Here is a 25,312-nt window from a genome sequence, read left to right on the forward strand (position 1 = left end):
AACGAACTTCTGGAACTGATTCCATTCAACTTCCAAGGTGCCACTGTACATTGCTTCAAGCAGCAAAACACTTTTTGTCTGGAAAGGCTTAAAGTTACTTAAGGGTATATCCAAGTAAGTTGGCGGATGCATTGAAATTAAGATGGATAGGTATTCATTTCACTAGGTCTACTCTGAGTAGGATCAACATTGGATGTGATCCCTTCTTTTTAAAAAAAAACATTGTAAAAATTAACTTCAAGCAGCCAACAATTTTGAGTAGTCTTGCATCTTGCTGATTCAGCAAAATCCTGCCTAGATATTACAGGTATACTCATTTATCAGGATGTAAAAAAAATGCAGAGCATTTGCCATGGAAACTCCCCACACACACACACAATTTAATGAGAGTCCTTTGAGGGATACCCTTTTAAGCACTGACCCTGAAAGGTGAGCCCTCCTTGCTGCAAAACAGAAGCCAGGTTGCAAATTTAACACTGGCCGCTAAATCCACCTTGACAGGTGGGGCCTGCATGTTTCAGCCACTCTGAGATCTCTGCTATTGACCTTTTCCACTATAAATAAAGGAGAGGCAGCAGCAGATCCCCACTGGGGGGTAAACAGCAAATCACCACAAAAGGAACTGTTTCTCTGACCAAACACCAGAAACCTGGAAGTGAATGTTCTGGTTTGCAAGCGTTCTTTGGAACCTGGACGTCCGACAGGGCTTCCCCGGCTTCCGATTGGCTGCACCTTGGTTTCCAAACATTTTGGAAGGCAAACGGACTTCTGGAACGGATTCCGTTCAACTTCCGAGGCGCCACTGTACATTGCCTCAAGCAGCAAAACACTTTTTGTCTGGTAAGGTTTAAAGTTACATAAGGGTGTATCCAAGTAAGTTGGTGGATGCATTGAAATTAAGCTGGATAGGTTTATACAATAATAAGCAGGCAGAAAATATAAGATCCCTAGCTTGGGATATGGGAAAAGGATCTAGGGGTCTTAGTAGACCTCAAGCTCAACATGAGTCAGCTGTGTGATGCAGTGGCAAAAAAGGCTAATGCAGTTCTAGGCTGCATCAAGAGAAATATAGTGGCCCAATCAAGGAAAGTTACAGTCCTTCTCTATTTTGTCTTGATCAGACTACAACTGTAGTACTGTATCCAGTTCTGGGTACCACAATCTAAGATGAATATTGCCAACCTGGAACATGTGCATAGGAGGGCAACCAAGATGATCAAGTGTCTGGAAACAAAGCCTCACGAGAAATGGTTGAGGGAGATGGATATGTTTAGTCCAGAAAATAGGACACTGAGAGGAGATATGATAGCATCTTCAATGTCTAAAAGGCTGTCACATGAAAGATGGAGTAAGCTTGTTTTCTCCTGTTCTGGAGGGTAGAACCCAAACCAATGGCTTCAACTTACAAGAAAGGAGATTCTGACTTAACATCAGGAAGAATTTTCTGATGGTAAAAGCTGTTTGAGACTAGTTTCTCACCATCTGGCTCAACAAATCATGGGGTAGAATCCAGCACCACGGAAGTGGACTTCTTGCATAAAAGGACTTCACCTTTCTCTCCTCATTCCTATAGCCCTCCACCCAAAGTGTTCCCCCAAAATCTGTTCTGGAGAGTCCCCACACCCTCTGGAAGTCCTGTTGTGTAAGCAAATGACATAAAAGGAGATTCCAGCTAAACATTAAGAAAAACTTTATGATTGTAAGAGCTGTTTCATAGTGGAACAGACTTTCTCAGAAGGTGGTGGACTCCTGGGAGAAGAGGAATGTTTATGCCTGGTGCCTAAAGATATGTAATGAAGGCATCAGAGAAGCCTTCCAGGAGAGCATCCTACAAACGGAGATGGCTTGCACTCATGTTGTCACCCTCTTGACCTCTCATGGAGGGCCTCAGATGGTGATTGCAGTTGTTCATATGGGGAGAGGTGGCCCTTGAGGTATTGTGGTCCTGAGCCGTTTACGTCTTTATAGGTCATGGGAGTGGTGGGGTGCAGGAATACCAAAGAAGGATGTCAAAAACATCAGAATGGCCAGTTCTAGAGAAGGTGTAGGCTTACAGCAAAGCAGCCTGCCAGTTCTCCTAGCCTTTGCAGATGTGAGACGGACACTGCAGCAAGGAGATGGCTTGTCTACACCCAAGCAAATGTCCATGCATTCTTTATCCACAAAGCAGCATACATCACCAGACTGCCCATCACTTCACCTAACCAGATGAGGGCATAGGTGGCAAAAACTCAAGTCTTACAGATGGCTTCCCTTTCTGGGCTCAGAGCCCAGCACCTCAAACCCCACAGATAAGGGTAACATCAAAGCAAGACAATTTGCTTATATCAAAGCAAGTGATATATGAGCTCATTGCTGCAACAGCTACCAATTAATTGTGGGCTTATCTTGACTACCAAGATGGCATTAGCAAATCTTCCAGAACAGTTCACCTTCAGTTCAACACAGGGGCCTATCTAGTCCAACCTCTTGTCTCAAAGCAACCAACCAAAGGGGATCCTGAAAACACAACAGCACTCCCCTCACCTTTGCAAACTATTCAATCCACCTCTGATATTGGAGGCAGTCAACAGCCATCATGCCTATTAGCCAGCAGTAGTCTCTTCTTCTGCTGTGGATTTGTCCAATCCTCCTTTAAAGCCATCCAAGTTGGTGGCTATTGGTGCCTTCTGTGGGAGCAAGCTCCATAGTTTAGCTATGGTCATTGATAATAAGAACCTGGCTGCTGGGTCAGGAATAATGTGGTCACAGGCAATTTTAGGCTAGTGCGATCAGTGTAGCTGCAGTGCTGCAGAACAGAGTGCGAGAGGTGGCAAGGGCACCATGTTTATTTAGCATTTCACAGGGCACCACTGATGGGGATACATCCAGTCCTGCATTCTGGCCTCACAGTGGACAGACAGGTGCCACAAAAGTAGGGTTGCCATATTTCAATGAGAGAAAAGTTATTGAGCATTTTTTAAAAAAGAAATCTTAACAAAAGACAATGTGTTTTTGAGCTGTTTTAACTGAAAATCACCAAAATCTATGCTGCCATGACATTTCAGCAATTTCCACCCAGACACTGCTTAAGGGGGCTGAATACCGCCTATGTCCAGGAAAGGGAAAGGGTAAAAGGCGGATCCAGCTGATTTTAAACAGATTCTCATAAATTCATATGATTTTTTCATTCAAATTAAATAAAACCAAAATGATACTGTAGATCATGTCTTACTCTATAAAAAAGGTAAAGGGACCCCTGAGCATTAGTCATGACCCACTCTGGGAAGGGAGCCGGCGTACAGCTTCTGGGTCGTGTGGCCAGCATGACTAAGCCGCTTCTGGCGAACCAGAGCAGCGCACAGAAACACCGTTTCCCTTCCTGCCGGAGCGGTACCTATTTATCTACTTGCACTTTGACGTGCTTTCGAACTGCTAGGTTGGCAGGAGCAGGGACCGAGCAACAGGAGCTCACCCCGTCGCAGGGATTCGAACCGCCGACCTTCTGATCGACAAGTCCAAGGCTCTGTGGTTTAACCCACAGTGCCACCCGTGTCCCTCTTACTCTGTAGGCAGCATCAAAAAAATCATGCATCCACTGTTTCGTGGGGCTGCAGTGGCGCAAAAACATGGTTAAAAAACACGGATCCTTGTGGATCCTCATGATTTTTGCACTAGATCAGCCCAAAGTCACCATCAGATCAAACATCATCGCCATGGGCACAGCCTGCACCACAAAAATCACGGATCCACGGCTTCCTGGCCATACCGTGGCCCAAAAACGTGGTTCTGAAGCACGGTACCTCATGGATCCTCACGTTTTTTGCATTGGGCCAATCCAAACTCGCTGTCAAATGGGATCCTCATAACAGAGGGTCCTGGTTGCTCTTGGGACCAAGAGCTCACCTGACAGGGTTAAAATGGGGGGGGGAGGAGCAGGAAGTCCTGGCCATTCCCCTGGGATCATGCCATGAAGTTTTAGCCAATAGCCAGTAGGTGGCGTGATCCCAGGGGCTTTTAAAACAGCAGTGTGATGCAAGTGGGGCACTTGTATTTGCACGGCTGAACACCTGCCCACCCTCCCTAGTTTAGGTCTTGCTTTGGTTTGGGTCGTCTGTTTTGGAACAGGGGCTGGGTGGGAATTTTTTCCATTTGGCAGATTGGCTTTAGCCATTTTGTTTTCGCCTACCTCTTAGCAAATCATCACAACTTGTAAGGTGGCAGTTAGGCATTGGATCCGTTGGATTGTGGGGAGGAGAGGTGCGGCCATCACCTGCCCCTCCAGGAACTGGGTATTCCGTTAAAGGAATTTGGGGGTCCTGGATCTCATCCGAAGTCCGCTTGAGGGGCCAGGACCACAGCAACCCCGGGGTGAGCTTAGGTTGGTCCTCATCAACCTTGCTCTCTCGTTTGGTTTACCCCATTGGACGATCACCCTGAGAGGTGGAGTCAGTTATAGTGGGGAGTCAATGCCTGTCAATACCACTCACATGATTGTATTTCAATAAAGTTGTGGCCAAAATTTGCCCCAAAACTTAAACTAATATGTGTCCATGTGTATTTATTTTGGGGGTGGGTCTGGGGCCTCGAGATGCAATCACACATCATGTCCAGGGGCACAGCCTGCACCCAAAAAAACCTAAAATCCATGGCTTCCTGGCAACCACACTACATGGCCCAAAAACATGGTTTTGAAGCACGGATCCTCAAGGATCGTCACACTTTTTGCAATGAGCCACCCCAAACTGACCGTCAAATCACACATCATATCCAGGGGCACAGCCTGCACCACAAAAAACTCTGATCCACGGCTTCCTGGTCATGCCATGGCCCAAAAACGTGGTTTTGATGTACGGATCATCAAGGATTGTCACACTTTTTGCAATGAGCCACCCCAAACTCACTGTCAAATCACACATCATGTCCAGGAGAACAGCTTGCACCACACAAAACTCGGATCCACGGCTTCCTGACCACTCCATGGCCCAAAAACGTGGTTTTGAAGAATGGGTCGTCATGGATCCTCACGCTTTTTGCATTGGGCCAACCCAAACTCATCATCAAATCACACATCATGTCCAGGGGCACAGCCTGCACCAAACAAAACTAAAATCCATGGCTTCCTGGCAACTCCATGGCTCAAAAGCGTGGTTTTGAAGCACGGGTCCTCATAGATTCTCATGCTTTTTGCATTGAGCCACCCTAAACCCACAGTCAAATCACACATCATATCCAGGGGCACAGCCTGCACCACAAAAAAACTCAGATCCACGGCTTCCTGGTCATACCATGGCCAAAAAACGTGGTTTGGAAGCACGGATCCTCAAAGATTCTCATACTTTTTGCATTAGGCCAACCCACACTCACTGTCAAATCACACATCATGTCCAGGGGCACAGCCTGCAACTAAAAAAACTTGGATCCAGGGCTTCCTGGTCATATCATGGCCCAAAAACATGGTTTTGAAGCATGGAACCCCATGGATCGTCACACTTTTTGCATTGGGCCAACCCAAACTCACTGTTTTTTGTGGTGCAGGCTGTGCCCTTGGACATAATGAGTGATTTGACAGTGAGTTTGGGGTGGCCCAATGCAAAAAGCATGAGGATCCATGACGATCCGCGCTTCAAAACCACATTTTTGGGCCATGTTGTGGCCAGGAAGCCATGGATCCTAGTATTTTGTGGTGCAGGCTGTGCCCCTGGCTATGATGTGTCATTTGACAGTGGGTTTGGGGTGGCCCAATGCAAAAAGCATGAGGATCCATGAGGATCCGTGCATCAAAACCACGTTTTTGGACCACAGTACGACCAGGAAGCCGTGGATCCGAGTTTTCTGTGGTGCAGGCTGTGCCTCTGGACATGATGTGTGATTTGACGGCAAGTTTGGGGTGGCCCAATGCAAAAGCGTGAGGATCCATGAGGATCCGTGCTTCAAAACCACGTTTTTGGGCCACGGTATGGCCAGGCCCCTTCATGGATCACTGCCTTGCCGTGGTGAAGGGGCTTGAATAACTCAGAGAAGCTATGAGCTATGCCGTGCAGGGCCACCCAAGATGGACAGATCATAGTGGAGAGTTTTGACCAAACGTGATCCACCTAGAGCAGGAACCGTCAAGCCACTCCAGTATCCCTGCCAAGAAAACTCCATGGACAAAGACAACAGGCATATAAAAGTTATGACACTGGAAGATGAGCCCCTCAGGTAGGAAGACGTCCAACATGCTACTGAGGAAGAGCGGAGGACAAGTACAAGTAGATTCAGAGCTGATGAAGCGGCTGGGCCAAAGCCGAAAGGACGCTCAGTTGCCGATATGCCTGGAAGCGAAAGGAAAGTCCAATGCTGTAAAGAAAAATATTGCATAGGAACCTGCAATATGACATCCTGGGCATCAGTGAACTAAAATGGACGGGAATGGGCGAATTCAGTTCGGATGACCATCACATCTACTACTGTGGGCAAGAATCCCGTAAAAGAAATGGAGTGGCCCTCATAGTCAACAAAAGAGTGGCAAAAGCTGCACTGGGATGCAATCTCAAAAATGATAGAATGATCTCGATACGAATCCAAGGCAGACCTTTTAACATCACAGTAATCCAAGTTTATGCATCAACCACTGGCGCTGAAGATACTGAAATTGACCAGTTCTATGAAGACTTACAACACCTTATAGAAATGACACCAAAGAAGGATGTTCTTCTCATTATAGGGGATAGGAATGCTAAAGTAGGGAGTCAAGAGATAAAAGGAACAACTGGCAAGTTTGGCCTTGGAGTTCAAAACGAAGCAGGGCAAAGGCTAATAGAGTTCTGCCAAAAGAACAAGCTGTTCATCACAAACACTCTTTTCCAACAACCCAAGAGACGACTCTACACATGGACCTCACCAGATGGGCACATCAAAATCAGATTGATTATATTCTCTGCAGCCAAAGATGGAGAAGCTCTATACAGCAAAAACAAGACCTGGAGCTGACTGTGGCTCAGATCATCAGCTTCTTATAGCAAAATTCAAGCTTAAACTGAATAAAGTAGGAAAAACCACTGGGCCGGTAAGATACAATCTAAGTCAAATCCCTTATGAATACACAATGGAAGTGAGGAACAGGTTTAAGGATTTAGATTTGGTGGACAGAGTGCCTGAAGAACTATGGATGGAGGCTCGTAACATTATACAAGAGGCAGCAACTAAAACCATCCCAATGAAAAGGAAATGCAAGAAAGCAAAGTGGCTGTCCAACGAGGCCTTACAAATAACGGGGGAGAGAAGGCAAGCAAAATGCGAGGGAGATAGTGAAAGATACAGGAAATTGAATGCAGATTTCCAAAAAATAGCAAGGAGAGACAAGAAGGCCTTCTTAAACGAGCAATGCAAAGAAATAGAGGAAAACAATAGAATGGGAAAAACCAGAGATCTGTTCAAGAAAATTGGAGATATGAAAGGAACATTTTGTACAAAGATTTCCATAAGAAAAGACAAAAGTGGAAAGGACCTAACAGAAGCAGAAGACATCAAGAAGAGGTGGCAAGAATACACAGAGGAACTATACCAGAAAGAAATGGATGTCTCATATACCCCAGGTAGTGTGGTTGCTGACCTTGAGCCAGACATCCTGGAGAGTGAAGTCAAATGGGCCTTAGAAAGCACTGCTAATAACAAGGCTAGTGGAAGTGATGATATTCCAGCTGAACTATTTAAAATTTTAAAAAATGATGCTGTTAAGATGCTACACTCAATATGCCAGCAAATTAGGAAAACTCAGCAGTGGCCAGAGGATTGGAAAAGATCAGTCTACATCCCAATCCCAAAGAAGGGAAGTGCCAAAGAATGCTCCAACTACCGCACAATTGCGCTCATTTCACACGCTAGCAAGGTTATGCTTAAAATTCTACAAGGCAGGCTTAAGCAGTATGTGGACCGAGAACTCCCAGAAGTGCAAGCTGGATTTCGAAGGGGCAGAGGAACCAGAGACCAAATTGCAAACATGCAATGGATTATGGAGAAAGATAGAGTTCCAGAAAGACATCTACTTCTGCTTCATTGACTATGCAAAAGCCTTTGACTGTGTCGACCACAGCAAACTATGGCAAGTTCTTAAAGAAATGGGAGTGCCTGATCACCTCATATGTCTCCTGAGAAATCTCTATGTGGGACAAGAAGCTACAGTTAGAACTGGATATGGAACAACTGATTGGTTCAAAATTGGGAAAGGAGTACGGCAAGGCTGCATATTGTCTCCCTGCTTATTTAACTTATATGCAGAATTCATCATGCGAAAGGCTGGGCTGGATGAATCCCTAGCCGGAATTAAGATCGCCAGAAGAAATATCAACAACCTCAGATATGCAGATGACACAACCTTGATGGCAGAAAGTGATGAGGAATTAAATAACCTTTTAATGAGGGTGAAAGAGGAGAGCACAAGATATGGTCTGAAGCTCAACATCAAAAAAACGAAGACCATGGCCACTAGGCCCATCACCTCCTGGCAAATAGAAGGGGATGAAATGGAGGCAGTGAGAGATTTAACTTTCTTGGGCTCCATGATCACTGCAGATAGTGACAGCAGTAACGAAGTTAAAAGATGCCTGCTCCTTGGGAGAAAGGCGATGGCAAACCTAGACAGCATATTAAAAAGCAGAGACATCACCTTACCAACAAAGGTCCGTATAGTTAAAGCCATGGTTTCCCAGTAGTGATGTATGGAAGTGAAAGCTGGACCATAAAGAAGGCTGATCGCCGAAGAATTGATGCTTTTGAATTATGGTGCTGGAGGAGACTCTTGAGAGTCCCATGGACTGCAAGAAGATCAAACCTATCCATTCTTAAGGAAATCAGCCCTGAGTGCTCACTGGAAGAACAGATCCTGAAGCTGAGACTCCAATACTTTGGCCACCTCATGAGAAGAGAAGACTCCCTGGAAAAGCCCCTGATGTTGGGAAAGATGGGGGGCACAAGGAGAAGGGGACGACAGAGGACGAGATGGATGGATAGTGTTCTCAAAGCTACCAGCATGAGTTTGACCAAACTGCGGGAGGCAATGGAAGACAGGAGTGCCTGGCATGCTCTGGTCCATGGGGTCACGAAGAGTCAGACACGACTAAACGACTAAACAACAACAACAACATGGCCAGGAACCCGTGGATGCGTGATTTTTGTGGTGGATGCTGTGCCCATGGCCATGATGTTTGATCTGATGGTGATTTTGGCCTGATCTAGTGCAAAAATCATGAGGATCTGTGTTTTTTGACCATGTTTTTGCACCCCTGCGAAACAGTGGATGTGTGATTTTTTTGATGCTGTCTACAGAGTAAAACATGGTCTACAGTATCATGGTGATTTTATTTTATTTAATTTGAATGAAAAAATCATATGAATTAATGAGGATCCGCCTAGATCCACCTTTTACCTTTTTCCATCAAGAACTACAGTATACAACTTTTAGAAGATATCTGAAGGCAGCCTTGTATAGGGAAGCTTTTCATATTTAATATTTTGTTATGCTTTTATATTTGCTGGAAACCGCTCAGAGTGGCTGGGGCAACACAGTCAGATGGGCGGGGTACAAATAATAAATTATTATTATTATTATTATTATTATTATTATTATTATTATTATTATTATTCAGTGTGGATGCAGGTGCAGATTTGGTTAGCATTTTAGCACAAATGGCTTGAGCCTCCACCCTGACCTTCAAAATATTTCCAGGCATCTTCTTCATGTAAATTAAATTTGGGTTGCAAAACTTTTGCGGAGAATTCTGCGAAGAATTTAAAACTAAATAAAAAGAAAGTGTTTGTAATAAAGTGGGGGGGGATGAGCGTCCTTCCCTCCGGGTCTCACAAGCTCAAGAAATGCGTGTAGGGCGAGGGAACTCTGTGCATGCTCAGATGCACGGTGGGGCTCTTAGCCAGCCTACTCCACGCACTAAAGATTCCGAGCTGAAAAGCCGGGGAATGATTTCAGCTCTTTCCGCCTCCTCCCGCCGGAGAGTTCCGAACTTCCTTAAAGGGATCGCCGTGGCCTCTCCTTTAACTGACTCATTGATTGGGGGCGGAGGACGGAAACGCGAGCAACGAATTACTGACGGCGGACGAAACCGTAGAGCTAAGAAAAGAAGGAGCAGCATGCCCACCCTTCAATTCCTGTTTCCTCTCACCGGAACACAAACACAGATGACAGGTAGGCGCTCTCATCCCAATTTCTATGGATCGATTCTTCCGATTCTAACCCACCCAAGAAAGGGCACCTGTACGTTAGCATACCTCTGTCTCGGGAGATCATGAAGGCGTGTGCTTTTGGGAGTTTAAGAGAAGCTGTTAAACTGTTGGAAGGTTACAGCGCCTTATGTGGCTGTAGAGACTGATATGGGAGAGAGATGTTTTGTTGCATTTGGAGCAGATGAAGGCACCCGGTTTCGCTGTTACAGCTGCACCATGGCGATTCTTCTCTCTGTGCTCCTCCTAGCAGTCATTCCTCCTCTGAGCACTGCTGTGGATCCAGCCACTCTGATCATCTGCAAGGGATTCACGCACGGCGAGGTTGATGTTGCCAACCTTCATGTCACGTTTGCAGACATCTTTGTAATGTACATAGCGATTCTCCCCTCGAAAGAATCCTGGGAACTGTAGTTCACCACACCTCAGAGCTACAGTTTTAGCACTTTTAAGCAAGCTGCAATTCCCACGATCCTTTGCTGGGTGGATTGGAAATATGATTTAAATGCAAGGCATTTCAGGCAGCCAAAGTTTCCAGTCCTCGTGGCTCTTAGGGAGCAAAAGGGGCGCGGAGTAAAAAAGAAAGAAAAACCTTCGCAAGTGAACTCGGAAGTGAAATCGTGCACGAATCTATATTCATCCCTTTTCGTAAGTCTACATGCATCTCTACCTTGTGTAGGAGCCGGCCAAAGCGGGGGGCGGGGGGCCGTGATGGCGTCACACGCATGGTTAGGGGCGTACGTGACACGTCTGCGCTGCCGGATGTTCCAAGATGGCGGCGGCGTTTGCTGCTTTTGCTTCTGCCTGCCTGTCACCGAGGCACCGTTAAAGCCGGTTGGCGCTGCTTGTGCTACTGCTGAGCGAGCGGTAAGCAGGTGAGTCCCCCCGGGGGTGTCGGGGGCGTAGGAAGGAGAGGGCGGAGTAAGCCGGTGCGGGGATAAAGGTGGAGCCTCCAGGCTCAGCGGCAGTCTACCTGGCAGGCCCTTCCTTTCTCCCACCCTCTCTTCTATCCGTCGCATGCTATTGTGGTGAAGGAGAATGTTATAAGGATGAGGATGCGGCGGTCGCGGGTGGGCTTTCTTCACGAGAAATAAATCAGCCTCTCAGGGCGAGGTTGTGACTTCTCTTGCATGCACGCAGGAGGGGCCCAAGTTCGGCCCCCACTCGTGCTAAGTTAAATATGCTGGCATTCTTGTTTAATTCAGCCCTTCTATTCATAACCACGAGGACCCGAAAATTATTCTAAGGGGAGGATGTAGCTCAGTGGTTAGAGCCTGTGATTTGCAGGGACAGGCTCCTATGGCGAGGCTAGGAACGTCCTGTGAGTCTGAGGCTGTCCAGTGCTGCTGCCGCTCCATGTTGACAGTGCTGAGCTACATGAGTCAAGTGATGTGACTAGGTAGAAGGTAGATTGGGAAAGGCTTCAGATCACCAGGTAGAACAGTTGCTTTGCATGTAGAAGGTCACAGGTTCAATCCCTAGTGGCAATTCAAGGTAGGCCTGAGAAGGACCCACCTATTTCTGAAACCCCAAACTATATTACAGCAAGTCGCTTCAGGACACCCATGAGTGTGAGAAGCTATATATAACTTAGAACAGGCTAACCAAAGTTAACTAAGTGGTTTGAGAAAGTTTAAAGGATTTTCACCTGAAGTCTAAAGAATATAAACTTGGCCTGACATGAACCTTATAGGAACACTGGGAACTGAATCAGACCCTTGATCTTTCTAACTCAGTATTATCTACACTGATTGGCAGCAGCTATTCTCCAGGGTTTCATGTTCAGAGGCCATTCCTAGCCCTATGTGGAGATGCAGGAACTGAACCTGGCATAAGGCAGGTGTTCTACCACTGAGCCACAGCCTGTCAAGATTTTGACTTCTGCTGCAGGCACCCTCCCCCTTAATACATAGCTGTGGACTCTGAAGAAGGATATCTGAACATAATTCTGATTTGCACCACTAAGGAAATTTTTGCACAGGAAATATATGGAAATGTCCTGCCAAACACTTGGCCAACTGCGTCAGACCAACACAGCTACCTACCTGAAACTTGTGCAACTCGTACTCTTTCCAGTGAGAGATGGCATCACCTGTTGAGTTTCTGCTCATCATTCTACAGGGGGGGGGGGACAGGTGCTAAGAAAAAGGGAGCCAATCCAGGAGTGCGGTGTAAAAACATCAGGACTGCTTTGTTGGTCTATATCTTAATCCCACATTCTGAGTCACTCAAAACAATTATTGGCAGTGATAAAAAGGGTGTTTGCCTGTGAGTGTGGTTAAGAGTTGCGGGGGGGGGGGGGCGGGGCGTGTTATAGAGTAGTGGATCTCCCTTGCAGACAGAAGGTAAGGTTGGGAGAAGCTCCTATTTGAAATCCTGGAGATTGGTTTAGTGGTCAGATGAGGTGAATAGACAGGTAGCATATTCAGTTTGCCAGGGAATTTCTAGCTGCCTTTTCTTTGAGCCAGGAAGCATCCCAGCCTTTTACAACTTGTGGTTAATAACAGCCCTGATTTTGCTTAAAGGGAGATTTTTGGATGAGTTGGCCTGAAGCCAAGGCCTGAAAGTCCAAACGCTCATTTCTAAAATCTCACATTTCTCGACTTCATTCACTATCACAGCCCCACACAGCTAACCAAATGAATTGGTCCAATTAAAGGATATCTCCTGAATCTGATTTGACCTTTGCAACTGTGATTTCCTTGCAGCTTGTGCACTGGCTTTAATTCAAGTATGACACGGGATGAAGTGTTTAACATGTGTTGTAAAGAATAAAATCTTATTTTCTTCAATCAAAAAAGCAAGTCTTTGAAAGCTTTGTAAATATTGCTTTAAAACTTTGTGTGTTTTAAGGCGGTGCGCGTGCACACACACACACACACACGCACACACACCAAAAAGCAAACAAACATGGATGTTGTGAACTCCATAAAGACATGAAGGTGTTGCTTTTAAAAGCCAAAACTAAATCTAGTGGCCTTTCCTGAAGGCATCTGCATCTGCATTCTTTATGCAATGGTGCCTTACAAATAGGGTAGTATGTTCCATGAAATCCAGAGCCCACACCCCACCCCCACCCCCGATGGCGGCCCAGACTCTACCTGAAGGCATCCTCCCCTCCCCTCCCCTCAATTATTGGTTTCATCGTTCCAGCTTCTCTTGCTGTCAAGAAGCTTCTTCTGACATTGGACTGGATTTTCTCTCTTCCTAGAACTTAAACCCATTACTTCTAAGTAATTTAGTCCTGCCCTCTATGGCAGCAGGGAACAAGTCATTTCCCCCTTCTATATAATGGCCCTTCAGGGGTTTATAGAGCACTGTAATTCCGTCTAACAGTCTTTTCTTCTGTTGAGTAAACATTCCAAGTTCCTCAAAACTTATTTTTCCATGCTGTTGACTATTTCTCTCATTTAGAAATCTTAAAGGAAGTGAGTGCCCAAAACTGGACCTGGAACTTCAGATCAAGCCTAAGTAGGGCAGAATAAAGTGGAGCTCATCATGTCCAGTGTAGATCAATTGCAGTCAAAGACTCATAGAGGAAGGAGCCCTGAGGATCATAGTCAGAACCTCTGCAATGCAGGAATATACAGCTGTCCCATATGGGGATTGGACCTGCAACCTTTGTGTTACCAGCACCATGCTCTAACTGACTGAGCTATCCAGGCCAGAATCCTTTCCATCTGCACTGCCGCCAAGTCATACTATACGTGGGCATTTGATCCACATGTAGTCCCTCCTCCCCACTCAGAACTCTTGATTTGGCACTCTGATTGTCTCCCTTTTAATAAAAATTAAACTAGGTCATACTTAAACAAAATATCCCAGGGGAAGTTTGTATTGGAGAAGCTTATCAGAAAGGGTGATGCTATTCTGCCTTTCTTGGAAGATTGTTCAGAGCTGGAGAAATTCCAAGCTCATCTTCAGACACCCCTGTGACTCCCATCAAGATCCACTGATCCCATTCTTCTTCATTTTAAAAATGGAGGGAGTTTTGCCTTTCTCTTTGGTTGGAAGGGTTGCCTGTTTTGTTGTGTGCATACCTGTTTGAGGGTGGGGGAGTTCTAAGCAATATCCATTTTTTCTTCTCTGAAATAGGCATTTAGCTTTCCAGAAAGACTGGGGCCCCTTTGCTTTGGGGTTCTAGGAACACGTAATAGTGCAGTGCATTTCAGATGAAAGATTTTGGTTCTGATCTAAAACCTCAGGGCAGCCATGAAAGTAAGCCTAGGAAAGCCCACTGCCATGTTTGCTAGCTTTCCAGGCTTCACATGCCAAGATTAGTTGTTTGGTACAACACTGTAGCCTAAAATGAGAGGAAGAAAGCAAGGCTTTTCTAAAGTGGGGGAGCATTGTTGTTGTTCAAGCACAATTGAAGCAACCATGATCAGGGATGCTGTGTGTGTGGAGGTCATCCCTCAACATCTGGAGGGCCACTGTTTAGTTGGACCTCTTTTTATGATTAATACACCCTACCAAGTTGCTTGCACAGAAACTTAGAGGTGATGAGGAGAGTGCCTGTTTACACATTTGCAGCAGGGCCTCCCTAATTTCAGGACATAGCCCCCTTGATTCCAGTGAGTTACCAAGCTAGGTGTAAACACTCACTGCAGGGTTGTATTTCCAAAGGGCTGACGTTTAGCAGGGTTTTGCTTATCATTTTAAGAAGGCTTCTGTCTTGATAGAGTAGCACTTGAAATTGTTTAGTGGGAGCACCTGGCTATAGGCATGTGCTTCAGTGGACTTCCTTTTCAATGCGGCCTTCTGTGAATGGAGAGCTATTTTCAGATTCTCACAGTAAAAAATTAATTGGCAGCAAATGAAAAATGAACTTAAATAATATATGCAAGTTAATGATGTGGACAACTTCCCACTCTGTTTTTCTATGATTAATTTTCAGCTTTTGGAAACAGGATATTTCTTTTTTTAAAATTATGTTATACTTCATAAACATTAATGTAGCAATGAAGGATTTCCTTGTTTCTCCAGAACTTGTTGATGTTAACAACTCTTCAAGCATGCTAAAATTGACATGTTGAATTTTCTCTGCCTTCCTTCCCCTCCCCTTAAAGTCTAATGTGGTAGAATAACATCCTGTTGAGTTGTCACATTTTAAAATATTTACAAACATTCCAAAAAATAATAATTCGTGAGTAAACATTTGCATTTTTAATTGTGATGAACAAGATGAACAAAAAAATCATCTTGCATAGGAAATAACCCTGTACTGGACTTGTTCCTCGAATTCTTTGGATGACAGCATTTCAGTAAACACTCAAAAGGATCCCCCCCCCCCCATCATAACAGTGACTTTTGGCAATGCTTAGTTCACACTTCTTATGAAGTATGAAGCCTCTTTAACTCTTTGTCTTCTCTCTCTCTCTCTCTCTCTCTCTCTCTCTCTCTCTCTCCGTTGCAGTGAGTGCATGAAGTGAAGCCAGTTCCACAGCATCCTCCAGTAATTCTCCTGAGCAACTCAGCTAGGAGTCTGTCATGCAGCCTCCGCCACAAACCATCCCCACTGGGGCAGGCGGGCCCCCTCCACTGGCAACATCACAGAACATGTATTGGCGAAGCAATCCGTTCGGCAAGCGGGCCACCGTGCCAGTCTCTGCAGCCGCAGGCCCGGTGCAACCCGTGACAGACCCCTTTGCCTTTGGCAAGCAAGCCCCACAAGGCACCCAGTTTGCTGCCAGCAACAACCCCAGAGGCAATCCACCTGTTGTGCAAGACTTTTCTCTAGCAGCGTTTCCTCCACATGCAGCAGACAGTCCTCATGGTCTGCTCTCATTTTCCCCAGCAGCGCCTGCCTCTCAACCTGGAGGAAACAGTGCATTTTCGAGTGTGGCAGCCCCCATGCCATTGTTTGCTCCACAAGTCACAAACAGTGCCGAAACGCCTTTGAGCATTGAGCCTGGCAAGCGTACCCATAGCCCTCTGGGGCAGCATCATTCCATGGGGATCGCTCTTGAAAATTCTGTCAGTGGGCACCAGGGGTTGGCTCCTATGCCAGACAGGCCTCTGAGCAGGCAGGAGGCTGGTGGGAATCCAAGCAACCCTGCTTCCCTGTCAGCATCTTTGTCTTTCTTCTCTCCTGCCCAGCAAACTGTGCCTCAGTGGAAACCCTCCCAAGGGAGCTCAGGGCCACCTCAGGGCCAGGCTTATTCTTCCTACCCAGAGCCACCATCCCAAAACACCCACTATGCTGTAACTCAGTCTGCTGCTGGTGTTTCCCAGCCAGGTCCCCACATGGAGCCCCATCAGAATTCTCTGCAGCAGCCTCTCATTCACAATGCTGCTCAGGCCCCATTGACGTATGGCGATGTCTCCAGCATGACTTCCAGCCAGAGCTCTGGTCACCATCACACTGCTTGGCAAAACACAGGAGCAGGGTGCCCTTGGCCCAGCCACCTCCCTCAAGAACACTTTTACCTGCAACCTCTTGAAACAACTTACACTCTTGGCAATCCCACCACTCAAGAAAACGACTCCTCAGCTGAACCTCAAGGCGCATCTGAAGCGGCCAGCAGGCAGTGCCCGACCAATACTGATTCAGGTACAGTTTCCATGTTTTTCAAAGGAGATGAGGCTGAGAATGAGGAAATCCTTTCATCAGAAGGAGCTGAGCAGGCCAGCAGCAGCGCTGACACTTTTCAACAGACGATGGGCCACACATACTACCAGCCCCTCCATTCTCAGCAGATCCCGGCAGCGTCTTTCTCTCCTATGCAGGCAAGCACAGCTGAGGGCCTGGAAGCTCAGCATCCCTTCAGAGCCACCTGTGAGCCACCTGATGCCCAGGCTGGCAAAAGTGCAGCCTTCCTCACTGAAGACAACGCCAGCCTTGCCGATGCTCGAGGGCCTGTCAGCACGCAGTACGAAAACATTGAGAACCTGGAGTGCGTTCCAAACCAGGAAGTCCTGCCGAGCGAGCCTACAAACCAGAGTCGTTTGTCTCCCGGGGTGGCCCCAGATCCGACCAGGTACACCTCACTGCTAGGCCCATCACTGCCGAAGTCTAGCGCCACCAGCCGTCTGGAAAGAGGGCCAAACCTTGAAGCGCCTGATCTGTTGCCTCACCCCATCCGGTCCGACAGTGTCTCCTCCAACTACAGCAGCCTGAGCCAGTGGAGTCTCCCCAGCGCATCTCAGCCACAGGAGCTGGGCACATTTATCCAGCAGGAGAGCGGGAAGCTCCCAGAGGAGGAGGCATCATCGTCTTCCTCCATGGGCTTCTTCAAGCAAATTGATTCCTCCCCTTTGGGAGGGGATGGTAGCAGGCAGAGCCCTGGCAAGAGTTATCACCATAGCGGCCCTCTGTCCCATGCACCCACCCCAAGCCCCCCCAAGCCCATGGGGGTCTTTCAGACGAGCGCCAACAGTTCATTCGAGCCTGTCAGGTCGCATGGGTTGGGGGTCAAGCCCCCTGAGGCCGACCAAGCGAAGATGGTGGCCGAGCTGAGAGAGAGCCTTTCAAGTGCCAAGAAGAGCCAGGCCACCCCAGTCGCCTCACCGGGGAACCTGGAGCAGCCTCCCGATAATCTGGAGACCCTTTTCGTGCCCCGGGACTACCCCTTGCCTCTCACATTGGGGAGTGGTGCTGCAGGGCCTCTGCAACCCAGCGGTGGGTCCTTGGTGGAAAACGTGCAGTCAGTCCCTGAGAAGAAACTGCCAGGCAGGGCCCAGGGAAACAGGAAAAAATGTGAGAGCCCAGCCACTACGCTCTGGGCCCAAAGTGAGGTGCCAAATTTTGGGGGGAATGTGCTGTTGGCCCCGGCTGCTCCAGCAGTGCAGGTGCCGACCAAGCAGGCAGCCCAGGTGCTCCAGCCACCCGAGGAAGGTTTGCCTGGCCAGCAGTCCCTCTCACCAGGGTCCATCCCCCACCCACCATCCCTGGCTGGGAATGTGTCTTCCGAAAACTTGGAAAACCCTCCCAAACTGGGGGAAGAAGAGGCTCTTCGCTCCCAGGCGAGTTCGGGTTACGCAAGCCTCCTCTCCTCCCCACCTACGGAGGCTCTGCAGAACCAGCCCGTCCTGATCGCCCAGCCGAATCAAAGCTACAGCTTGGCTCAGCCAGTTAATTTCTCCCTCACTGATCAGCTGAGCAAGAGTGAAAGCAGCCACTTGGCAAAAGATCCCGGGGGTGGCAATAAGCCTCTGCTGGGCTTCCACACTAGCAGAAACCCTCATAGTGAAACCATGCCTCTGGGGCAACCCAGACCAGCAGGTCAGGCATCTGTTTCTGCTGCTGCTCTGTCAAATTCTAATTTTTTACAAAATCCTCTCGGCACTTCTGAAATGGCCTCGAATAAACCTTCCACCTCACTGATTCACCCAGCCTCCGAAGGCACCTTCAACTTAGCTTCCGAAAGCCAAAAGGCTAGTGTTTCAGAAGGGCTTCCTTCAGACTTGTCTGGCAAGTCTAGGTCTAATGCCTCCAGTGTGACGTCAGCCCCTCTGACCCTCGCTACGGGCCCTGTGAACAGCAGTCCCAAGAACTCAGGCAGTCAGGAGCTTCCCAGAGTGCTAGATTTCACGGTAGCAAAGTCCCTGGAGCAAAGCAGCACCACCAGCTGCACCCAGGTGCATAACCAGTCACTCTCCAGTGGGCTGGTGTTTGGTCACCCTGGCCGAGGGGAGAATGAGGTTCAGGATCCACAGCATTTCTATCAGCAGGTCACAAAAGATGTGCAGCCTCCGGGTGGCACTTCCCCCCTGCAGCAGCAGGCAGCATCCTCAGGGCAGCCCCATGCTCCGTCCAACCCCCAGGTGCATCCTGCAAGCAGCTCTGCCCAGCAGCCACCAGGCCACAGGACTTATGAGGCTGATGGGGGTTTGGTAACCTACGCTCAGGCGTCCATGGAGAGCAAGCCGGTGTCGTCGAGCCAACCTCAGAGTGCTCCGGCTGCCACCAGCCAGACTAATGCAGTGACAGTGGCTGGTCAGCCAGCCGGGATCCCCTCTCAGCATGAGCCGCAGCACCCGCCGCCTTCTCAGACCCCCTGCCAGACCACCTTCATCCAGCCACAGAACCCTTACTACTACTATGGGCACCCCTACAACAGTTATCCTTCGTACCAGACGCCATACCCTCCAGTGGACCCCAGGACTGCTCACCTTTATTACCAGGTGGGCTCACAGGTTGTTTTTCCTCTGTGCCGTTCTGTGGTTGGCTGTAGGTGGGGTGGTGAGGTGGTAGGGAGGGTGGGCGTGTTAGCGGAAGCCCAGGGGGGAAAGCAATGGCTGGCTTAGTGAAAAAAAGGGGGGTTGCTTCCACATTGAAAATCTTCCTTTCCCCTTCTCTCAGTTTCTCTCTTCTGAACAGCTGATGGACAGATGTCAGCTGAGAATCACAGAATTGTGGAATTGGGAGGGACCTCCCCAAGTATCATTTAGTCCAACCCCCCTGCAATGGGGGTATTATCACAGCTAAATAATTTAGTTATTCATTTATTCATTCATTGAATTAAACTTCTTACTTGCCTTTTTGATCATCAGATCCCATGGTGGGTTATTTACAAGCATTAAACAAAAAAAATATGAAAACAATTAAAAGCAGTTCCATATATAGAAACATAGAATTCTGCAGTTGCAAGGGACCCCAAGGCTCATCTAGTCCACCCCCTGTAATGCAGGAATCACAGCTGAAGAATCCCTGATGGATGGACATACAACCTGTTTTAAAAACTCCAGTGAAGGAGAAAGTTCTGAGAAAGTTCATTCCACATTCTTAACAGCTCTCACCATCATAAAATCCTTCCTAATATTTAATCATAATCTCCTGACTTGCAATTTGAAATCATTAATTAGTATCCTCTGGAGCAGCAGAAAACAACCTTGCTCCATCTCGCATGTGACTGCTCTTTGAAGATTGGCTCCCACGTTGAAGATGGAACAAGCTTAGAATCATAGTATTGTAGAGTTGGAAGGGACCCTGCGGAACATCTAGTTCAACCTCCTGCATTGCAGAGGAATCTCAACTAAAGCATCTATGCCAGATGGCCACCCAACCTCTGCTCAAACACCTGCAAGGAAGGAGAGTCCACCACCTCCTGGGGGAATCCATTCCCCTGTCAAACAGCTCTTGCTGTCAGAAAGTTCTTCCTGATATTTAGTTGGAATCGCCTTTCTTGTAACTTGAATCCATTGGTTTGCGTCCTCCCCTCCAGAACAGAAGGGAAAAAAGCTTGCTCAATCTTCCATGTGATGTTCCTTCAGATATTTGAAGATACCTTGGTTTTTGCTGCTCCAGAGGGGGTTGGATGAAATCCCAACTGCAGACTAAGGTTCCCCACTCCTGATGCTCTCAAAATGCTTTCAACTAGAACTCTATCCCTGATCAGTTTCTGTGCGAGTTGCCAGGAGCTCTAATGCCAACATATCTGGAGTGCAGTGGCATGTGGGAAGGTCTAGCTTTGCCTATCATTTGAATGTGGCCAGAGGACTTGGCTGGTTTATGCCGCTCTTTGACTAGAGCCTTCTCCCTGCACCCAGTTTTAATTTGTTTTTGTCTTTTTTACTTTTGGCTATGCTTGCACAACTACCAGTTTCTGGAAACCACAGGAGGGGAGAATTGCTGTTGTGCTCGGGTCCTGCTTGGGAGCATTTTCCCATTGGGACATCTTTTTCCCCCACCGTGAGGACAGGAAGTTGGACTGATTGGGCCTCTTTTAGCCTGACCTGTCAGCCTTGCTGTTACGTTCTTAATTAGAAAGACATTCAGGGTGAAGGGATTTAGAAACTTCAAAAACCAGCAAAGGGGAGGATCATGTGGGTTCCCCCAAACATGTGATACCACTTGGCAATTGTTGAAAGGAATGATGGCCTAAACCCCCCCATTTCTCCTGACATCTGAGCCTTTATTCTTTCCAAAGCTTCTCTAGTTAGCAGTTGGCAAAAGGTCAGCTGGGAGAGGAAGGGGATCTAGATGTGGTGGACTTCGGCTCTTAAGCTTTCTGTTGAGTAATATATAACCTCTTGCCTCTAGGAGCATCCATATGGCCGATATGATCCTGCCTCCCAGCATTATGACACCACGGCACCCAGTAGGAACGCTAGGAGCTATCATCAGGGGGAGCCAGAACGCCCCAGCTCCAGAGCAAGCCACACCTCTGATAAACCCTCCTCCAGGTGTGCAGTCCTTGAAAGTGGTGTGGGGTGTGTGTGTTTATGTGTGCACCCCTTTCTGAAAGACACTTTAGCCAACCCTCACTCCATCCAGAAGTTTCCTGTTCATTTTTAAAAATGAAAATACTTCTATATTGCTTTTCATAAATAAATAAAATCAGAGCAGTTTACGACAATTGTGCATCAAACCATAAGACAAGCACCATATAAAAAAAGTAAACGTAAATCTGCTAACTATCGTGGAAAGTTGCATTCTTAATTGCCTGTGTAAGCCTGATGGAATATGAGCATTTAAAAGTTGACATAGAAGGCATCCGCCTGAACCTCTATTTGCAGAATAAATTTATGGCTGCTGCAGTGTGAAACTACAAAGGCCTGTTGTGTCCTGGCTTTACCAAGCAATCTGGTGCTTGTGAAGTGGTTCTAAAGCATCAGGAAGAACAAAGTAAATGGGAAGCCATCAGTTAAATTTTAGCAAGAAACAACCAGTTAAGAGCTTCAAGTTGTGTGATATCACTGCAGTTCAGTTGTGAGCTTATGGGCATGGATCTCTTTGATGATTGATGTTTAAAACAAATAAAACAACTCGCTCTTCCTTCCTCTTGCAGGCAGGGATATCCTGAAGATTACTACAACACCAAAGGCGGATGGAATGATTACTACTCGGACTATTATGTAAATCCCTATGATTATGGAGGTAGGGAATATCAGTGGGTTGCTGGTTTTTTTTGTCCTTCAGCAAAACACATTTTATAACCATTGCTTCATCTTATAGTTAACCTAAATCTAGCATTACATTCTCCCTTTTCCGCTGAGGACCCTTATAACGTTTGCAGAGTTTCAAAGATGGAGGCAAGCAGCAGGTTTATAGGGACGATCTTGTACTGGAGAAGAGCATGGTTGCTTAGGAATATTGGAAGATGCATCACATTGAGTCAGACCATTCTTCCATGTAGCTCAGTCATGTCTGCACTGACTGGCAGCAGCTCTCCAGGTTTTCAGGCAGGGAGTTTTTGCCAGCCCTACCTGGAGATGCCCCTAGAGATTGAACCTGGGACCTCCTGCATGTGAACCAGATGGTCAGCCACTGAGCTTTGTGGCCTTTCCTTTAAAAATAAAGTAAAATCTTAGTCATCATGGCTGTGAATAAATACCTTGGGCAAGATTCTTGTGTGGGAGGTTACAGACCAGATACAGGTGTACCTTAGAGGAAATGGATTTTGTAGATCCATTTCAATCAGGGTTTAGGCCCAGTTTTGGCACAGAAACTGCTTTGGTTGCCCTGTCACTCATTGTGCTCATGAAGCCAGTAAGGGAGCTACTGATGCTAATTTCAAGTTACCAAGTGAAGTTCTTCTTTGAACCTTTTATACTTCACTGACCTGGAAAAGTGTTTTTAAGATTTGTGAATAATTAATTTGTAAATCTACAGTAGCAGTTTTCTCATTCATGATAAAAGCTAATCCCTAGGTGTGGAATTGTATGTCAGTAATGAAATTGGCAACTTTACAAGTTTGAGGAGGAAAAAACCAAGCAGCATTGGTTGTAAGAAAATGGATTTGTATGTTTTGGAATGATGCATAGCAATGCCCCCATTTGCCTTGCTGAGGATGTTTTAATTTTATTATATATTTTGAGATGGATTTGTTTTGAAATTCCCAGGCTGTAGCCTTATGGATACTGACTTGGGAGGAAACCCTGTTGAACTCCCTGAGTGCCTCCATTGCTAAAGGTGGAAATGCGGGGTGTGCATGTCCCAGTAAATGAGCTCAGAGGTTAGGGTTAGGGTTACCTTGCATGGGATCTGGCTAAAAAATAATCTCAAACCTAAAAATAACATTTTCTGGAGAGAGAAAGAGGGCACTTCTTTGATGGCAAACTCGATCCTCTTCAAAACCTGACCCCATTAGTTTTCAGAGGGGACATTCCAGTTCTATTCTTAATTATAGCTGAAACAGCCTCAAGTTCACACAACTCTCTTATACACACCTTGTATAATAAATAGAGGGATGCCATTTTTAAATTTGACACGCCTGGATTTTCATATAGAATGCTAGCATGTGCTCTCTGTTTCTGGCAAGTCTTAAAATGTGGCTTGAAATGGTTGTGTGAAGCTCCTGGGATTACTGATTCTCTCCTGCCTTTGCCCTCCTAAGGTCCAAGCCGTTACCCATACGACGCCAGGTACAGAGACCCCAGTGTTTACGACCAGAGGTACTGGGATTACCCAGAACAGCACCCTTACCAAAAGAGAGAGGCCTATCCCTACACAAACAGGTTTGTGAACCTCTGGATGTCTGGAATGGTCTTGATGGGTGTTTATCAAAACACCAAGTGCACCTCCCACTCCCAGAGGATTGAAGCTCGTGAAGTAGCAGGATCACATTCTGGGCCTCACATTTGAGTAGAAAAAGCCCCTCCTTGGCAGGGAACTTCCTCTGTCAGAATTCTGCTGCCCTTGCAGGACCTGGCCATGGCAGCAGTGGCAGAAACAGCTAAGGTTCTCCTGGCTTCTGAGCCTGCATGCGATCCCAAAGGACTGGATGTCCAAAGGACTGGCAGAGGCTGGAGAACTTCAAGTGGATTGAGGTGTCTATCTGTCCTTTAGCTGTGATTCTCACATTATCTGTGATTCCTGCATTGCAGATGGATTGGACTAAATGACCCTTTGAGTCCCTTCCAGTTCTACAGCTCTATGATTTTGCAGACTTTGAAATCTCCCTGTAGTAGTGTGGAATACAGGTGACATCCACACCACACACTTAAAGCACTACGGTATAATGGTGTTTTTAAATGTACGGTGTAGATGGGACCTAATCACATTCACACCATACATTGAAAACAACATGACACCACTTTAAAAAGTCATAGCTAAGAAGTGTAGTTAAGGGTTCTGAGAGTTGTTACAAAACCCCTATTCCCCTCACAAAGCCACAATTCCTAGAGTTCACTCAGAAGGAGATTGATTGTTGAAACATTGAGAATTCTAGCTGTGGGAGGGGAATGGGAGGGGGCAGTCTCCCCACAACTCTCAGTACCCTGTACAAATTACAGCTTCCGGGATGCTTTGGGGAAAGAAGCCTTGAGTGTTTGAAGCAGTATAGCGCTGTGAACGTGGCCTCAGTTTTACAGTGGAAATTAGGATTTGAAGGGCCCTGTTGCAGGTCCACACCAAGTAGGCAGAGCTCAGCAGTGGCACCAGCAGGGCCTTTGAGGGTTAACAAGGCACTCTTGTAGGCCCCTGGGCCCCTGTCCCTTGTAGACTTTATGTGCCAGCACTGACCCCTTAAATCAGGCTCACTGGCAGCCTGTGCAGTACTTCCAGGACCTCTCAGTTTGGAGCTTCCCCACAATCCCAAGGCCTCCCTTGCACTTTCTTTTGTGTTTTGTTTCCATGCCTTGCAGCCACGACCAGTATGAGGAGCACTGGCAGTATGACCCCCGTTTCACCGCCAGTTTTGATGACCTAGAGCCTCGCCGGAACCTCTATGGGGACGAGTTTGACCGACACAGTGTTCACAGCGAACAGTCTGGCCACAGCCTGCGCAGCTCCCACAGCCGGCGGAGCAGCTTCAGCTCGCGCTCCCAGCAGGTAAGACTTTGTCCTGTCTCTGGAGAATCACCTGGCAGCACCAAAGAACCCCCAGTGCTGCAGTCTGGGTTCCCCCCTCCCCCTGCACTAGCTGTGCCTCAGCTGGGTCTCGCTGATTTCTCTCTCCACCTCCACCACCAAAAGAAACTGTCCCAGAGTTGTTGTTGTTGTTATGTATTTATTTATATCCCTCCTTCTTCCCTGACAGAGACTCAAGGTGGCTTAAGGATAAAATAAGAACAGCTAGAAACCTATGTGGGAGGTGGAGAAAATAATTTAAAAAGCAAGTAAACATTAACAGAAACACACACGCATATATATGATTTATTAAGGCCTACAAATAATTACAATAAAGATGTCACAGCACCAGCTCTTTTCTTAATAAAGATATGATGATGA

The 25,312-nt window shown here is 47.0% G+C and overlaps 1 protein-coding gene across 14 annotated transcripts in view; it reads left to right on the forward strand.

Annotated features, from left to right (window-relative positions):
* The first annotated feature begins 10,061 nt into the window (after positions 1–10,061).
* SEC16A (SEC16 homolog A, endoplasmic reticulum export factor) overlaps positions 10,062–25,312 on the forward strand; it is a 39,358-nt gene continuing 24,107 nt past the window's right edge. For 7 of the 14 annotated variants that reach the window (XM_083721978.1, XM_083721989.1, XM_083721987.1 and 4 more), the window contains exons 1-6: positions 10,924–11,072; positions 15,614–19,323; positions 21,182–21,324; positions 21,930–22,018; positions 23,478–23,598; positions 24,727–24,913. In XM_083721978.1, coding sequence (XP_083578104.1) covers positions 15,688–19,323; positions 21,182–21,324; positions 21,930–22,018; positions 23,478–23,598; positions 24,727–24,913 — 4,176 coding nt within the window. In that variant the 5' untranslated portion in view covers positions 10,924–11,072; positions 15,614–15,687. Of the gene's footprint in view, positions 10,163–10,921; positions 11,073–15,613; positions 19,324–21,181; positions 21,325–21,929; positions 22,019–23,477; positions 23,599–24,726; positions 24,914–25,312 lie in introns of those variants that run through there. The other 7 variants (XM_083721984.1, XM_083721991.1, XM_083721981.1 and 4 more) reach the window with 3 other exon arrangements.

The sequence above is a fragment of the Podarcis gaigeae genome, assembly GCF_964106915.1.
Source record: "Podarcis gaigeae genome assembly, chromosome: Z".
Lineage (NCBI taxonomy): Eukaryota > Metazoa > Chordata > Lepidosauria > Squamata > Lacertidae > Podarcis > Podarcis gaigeae.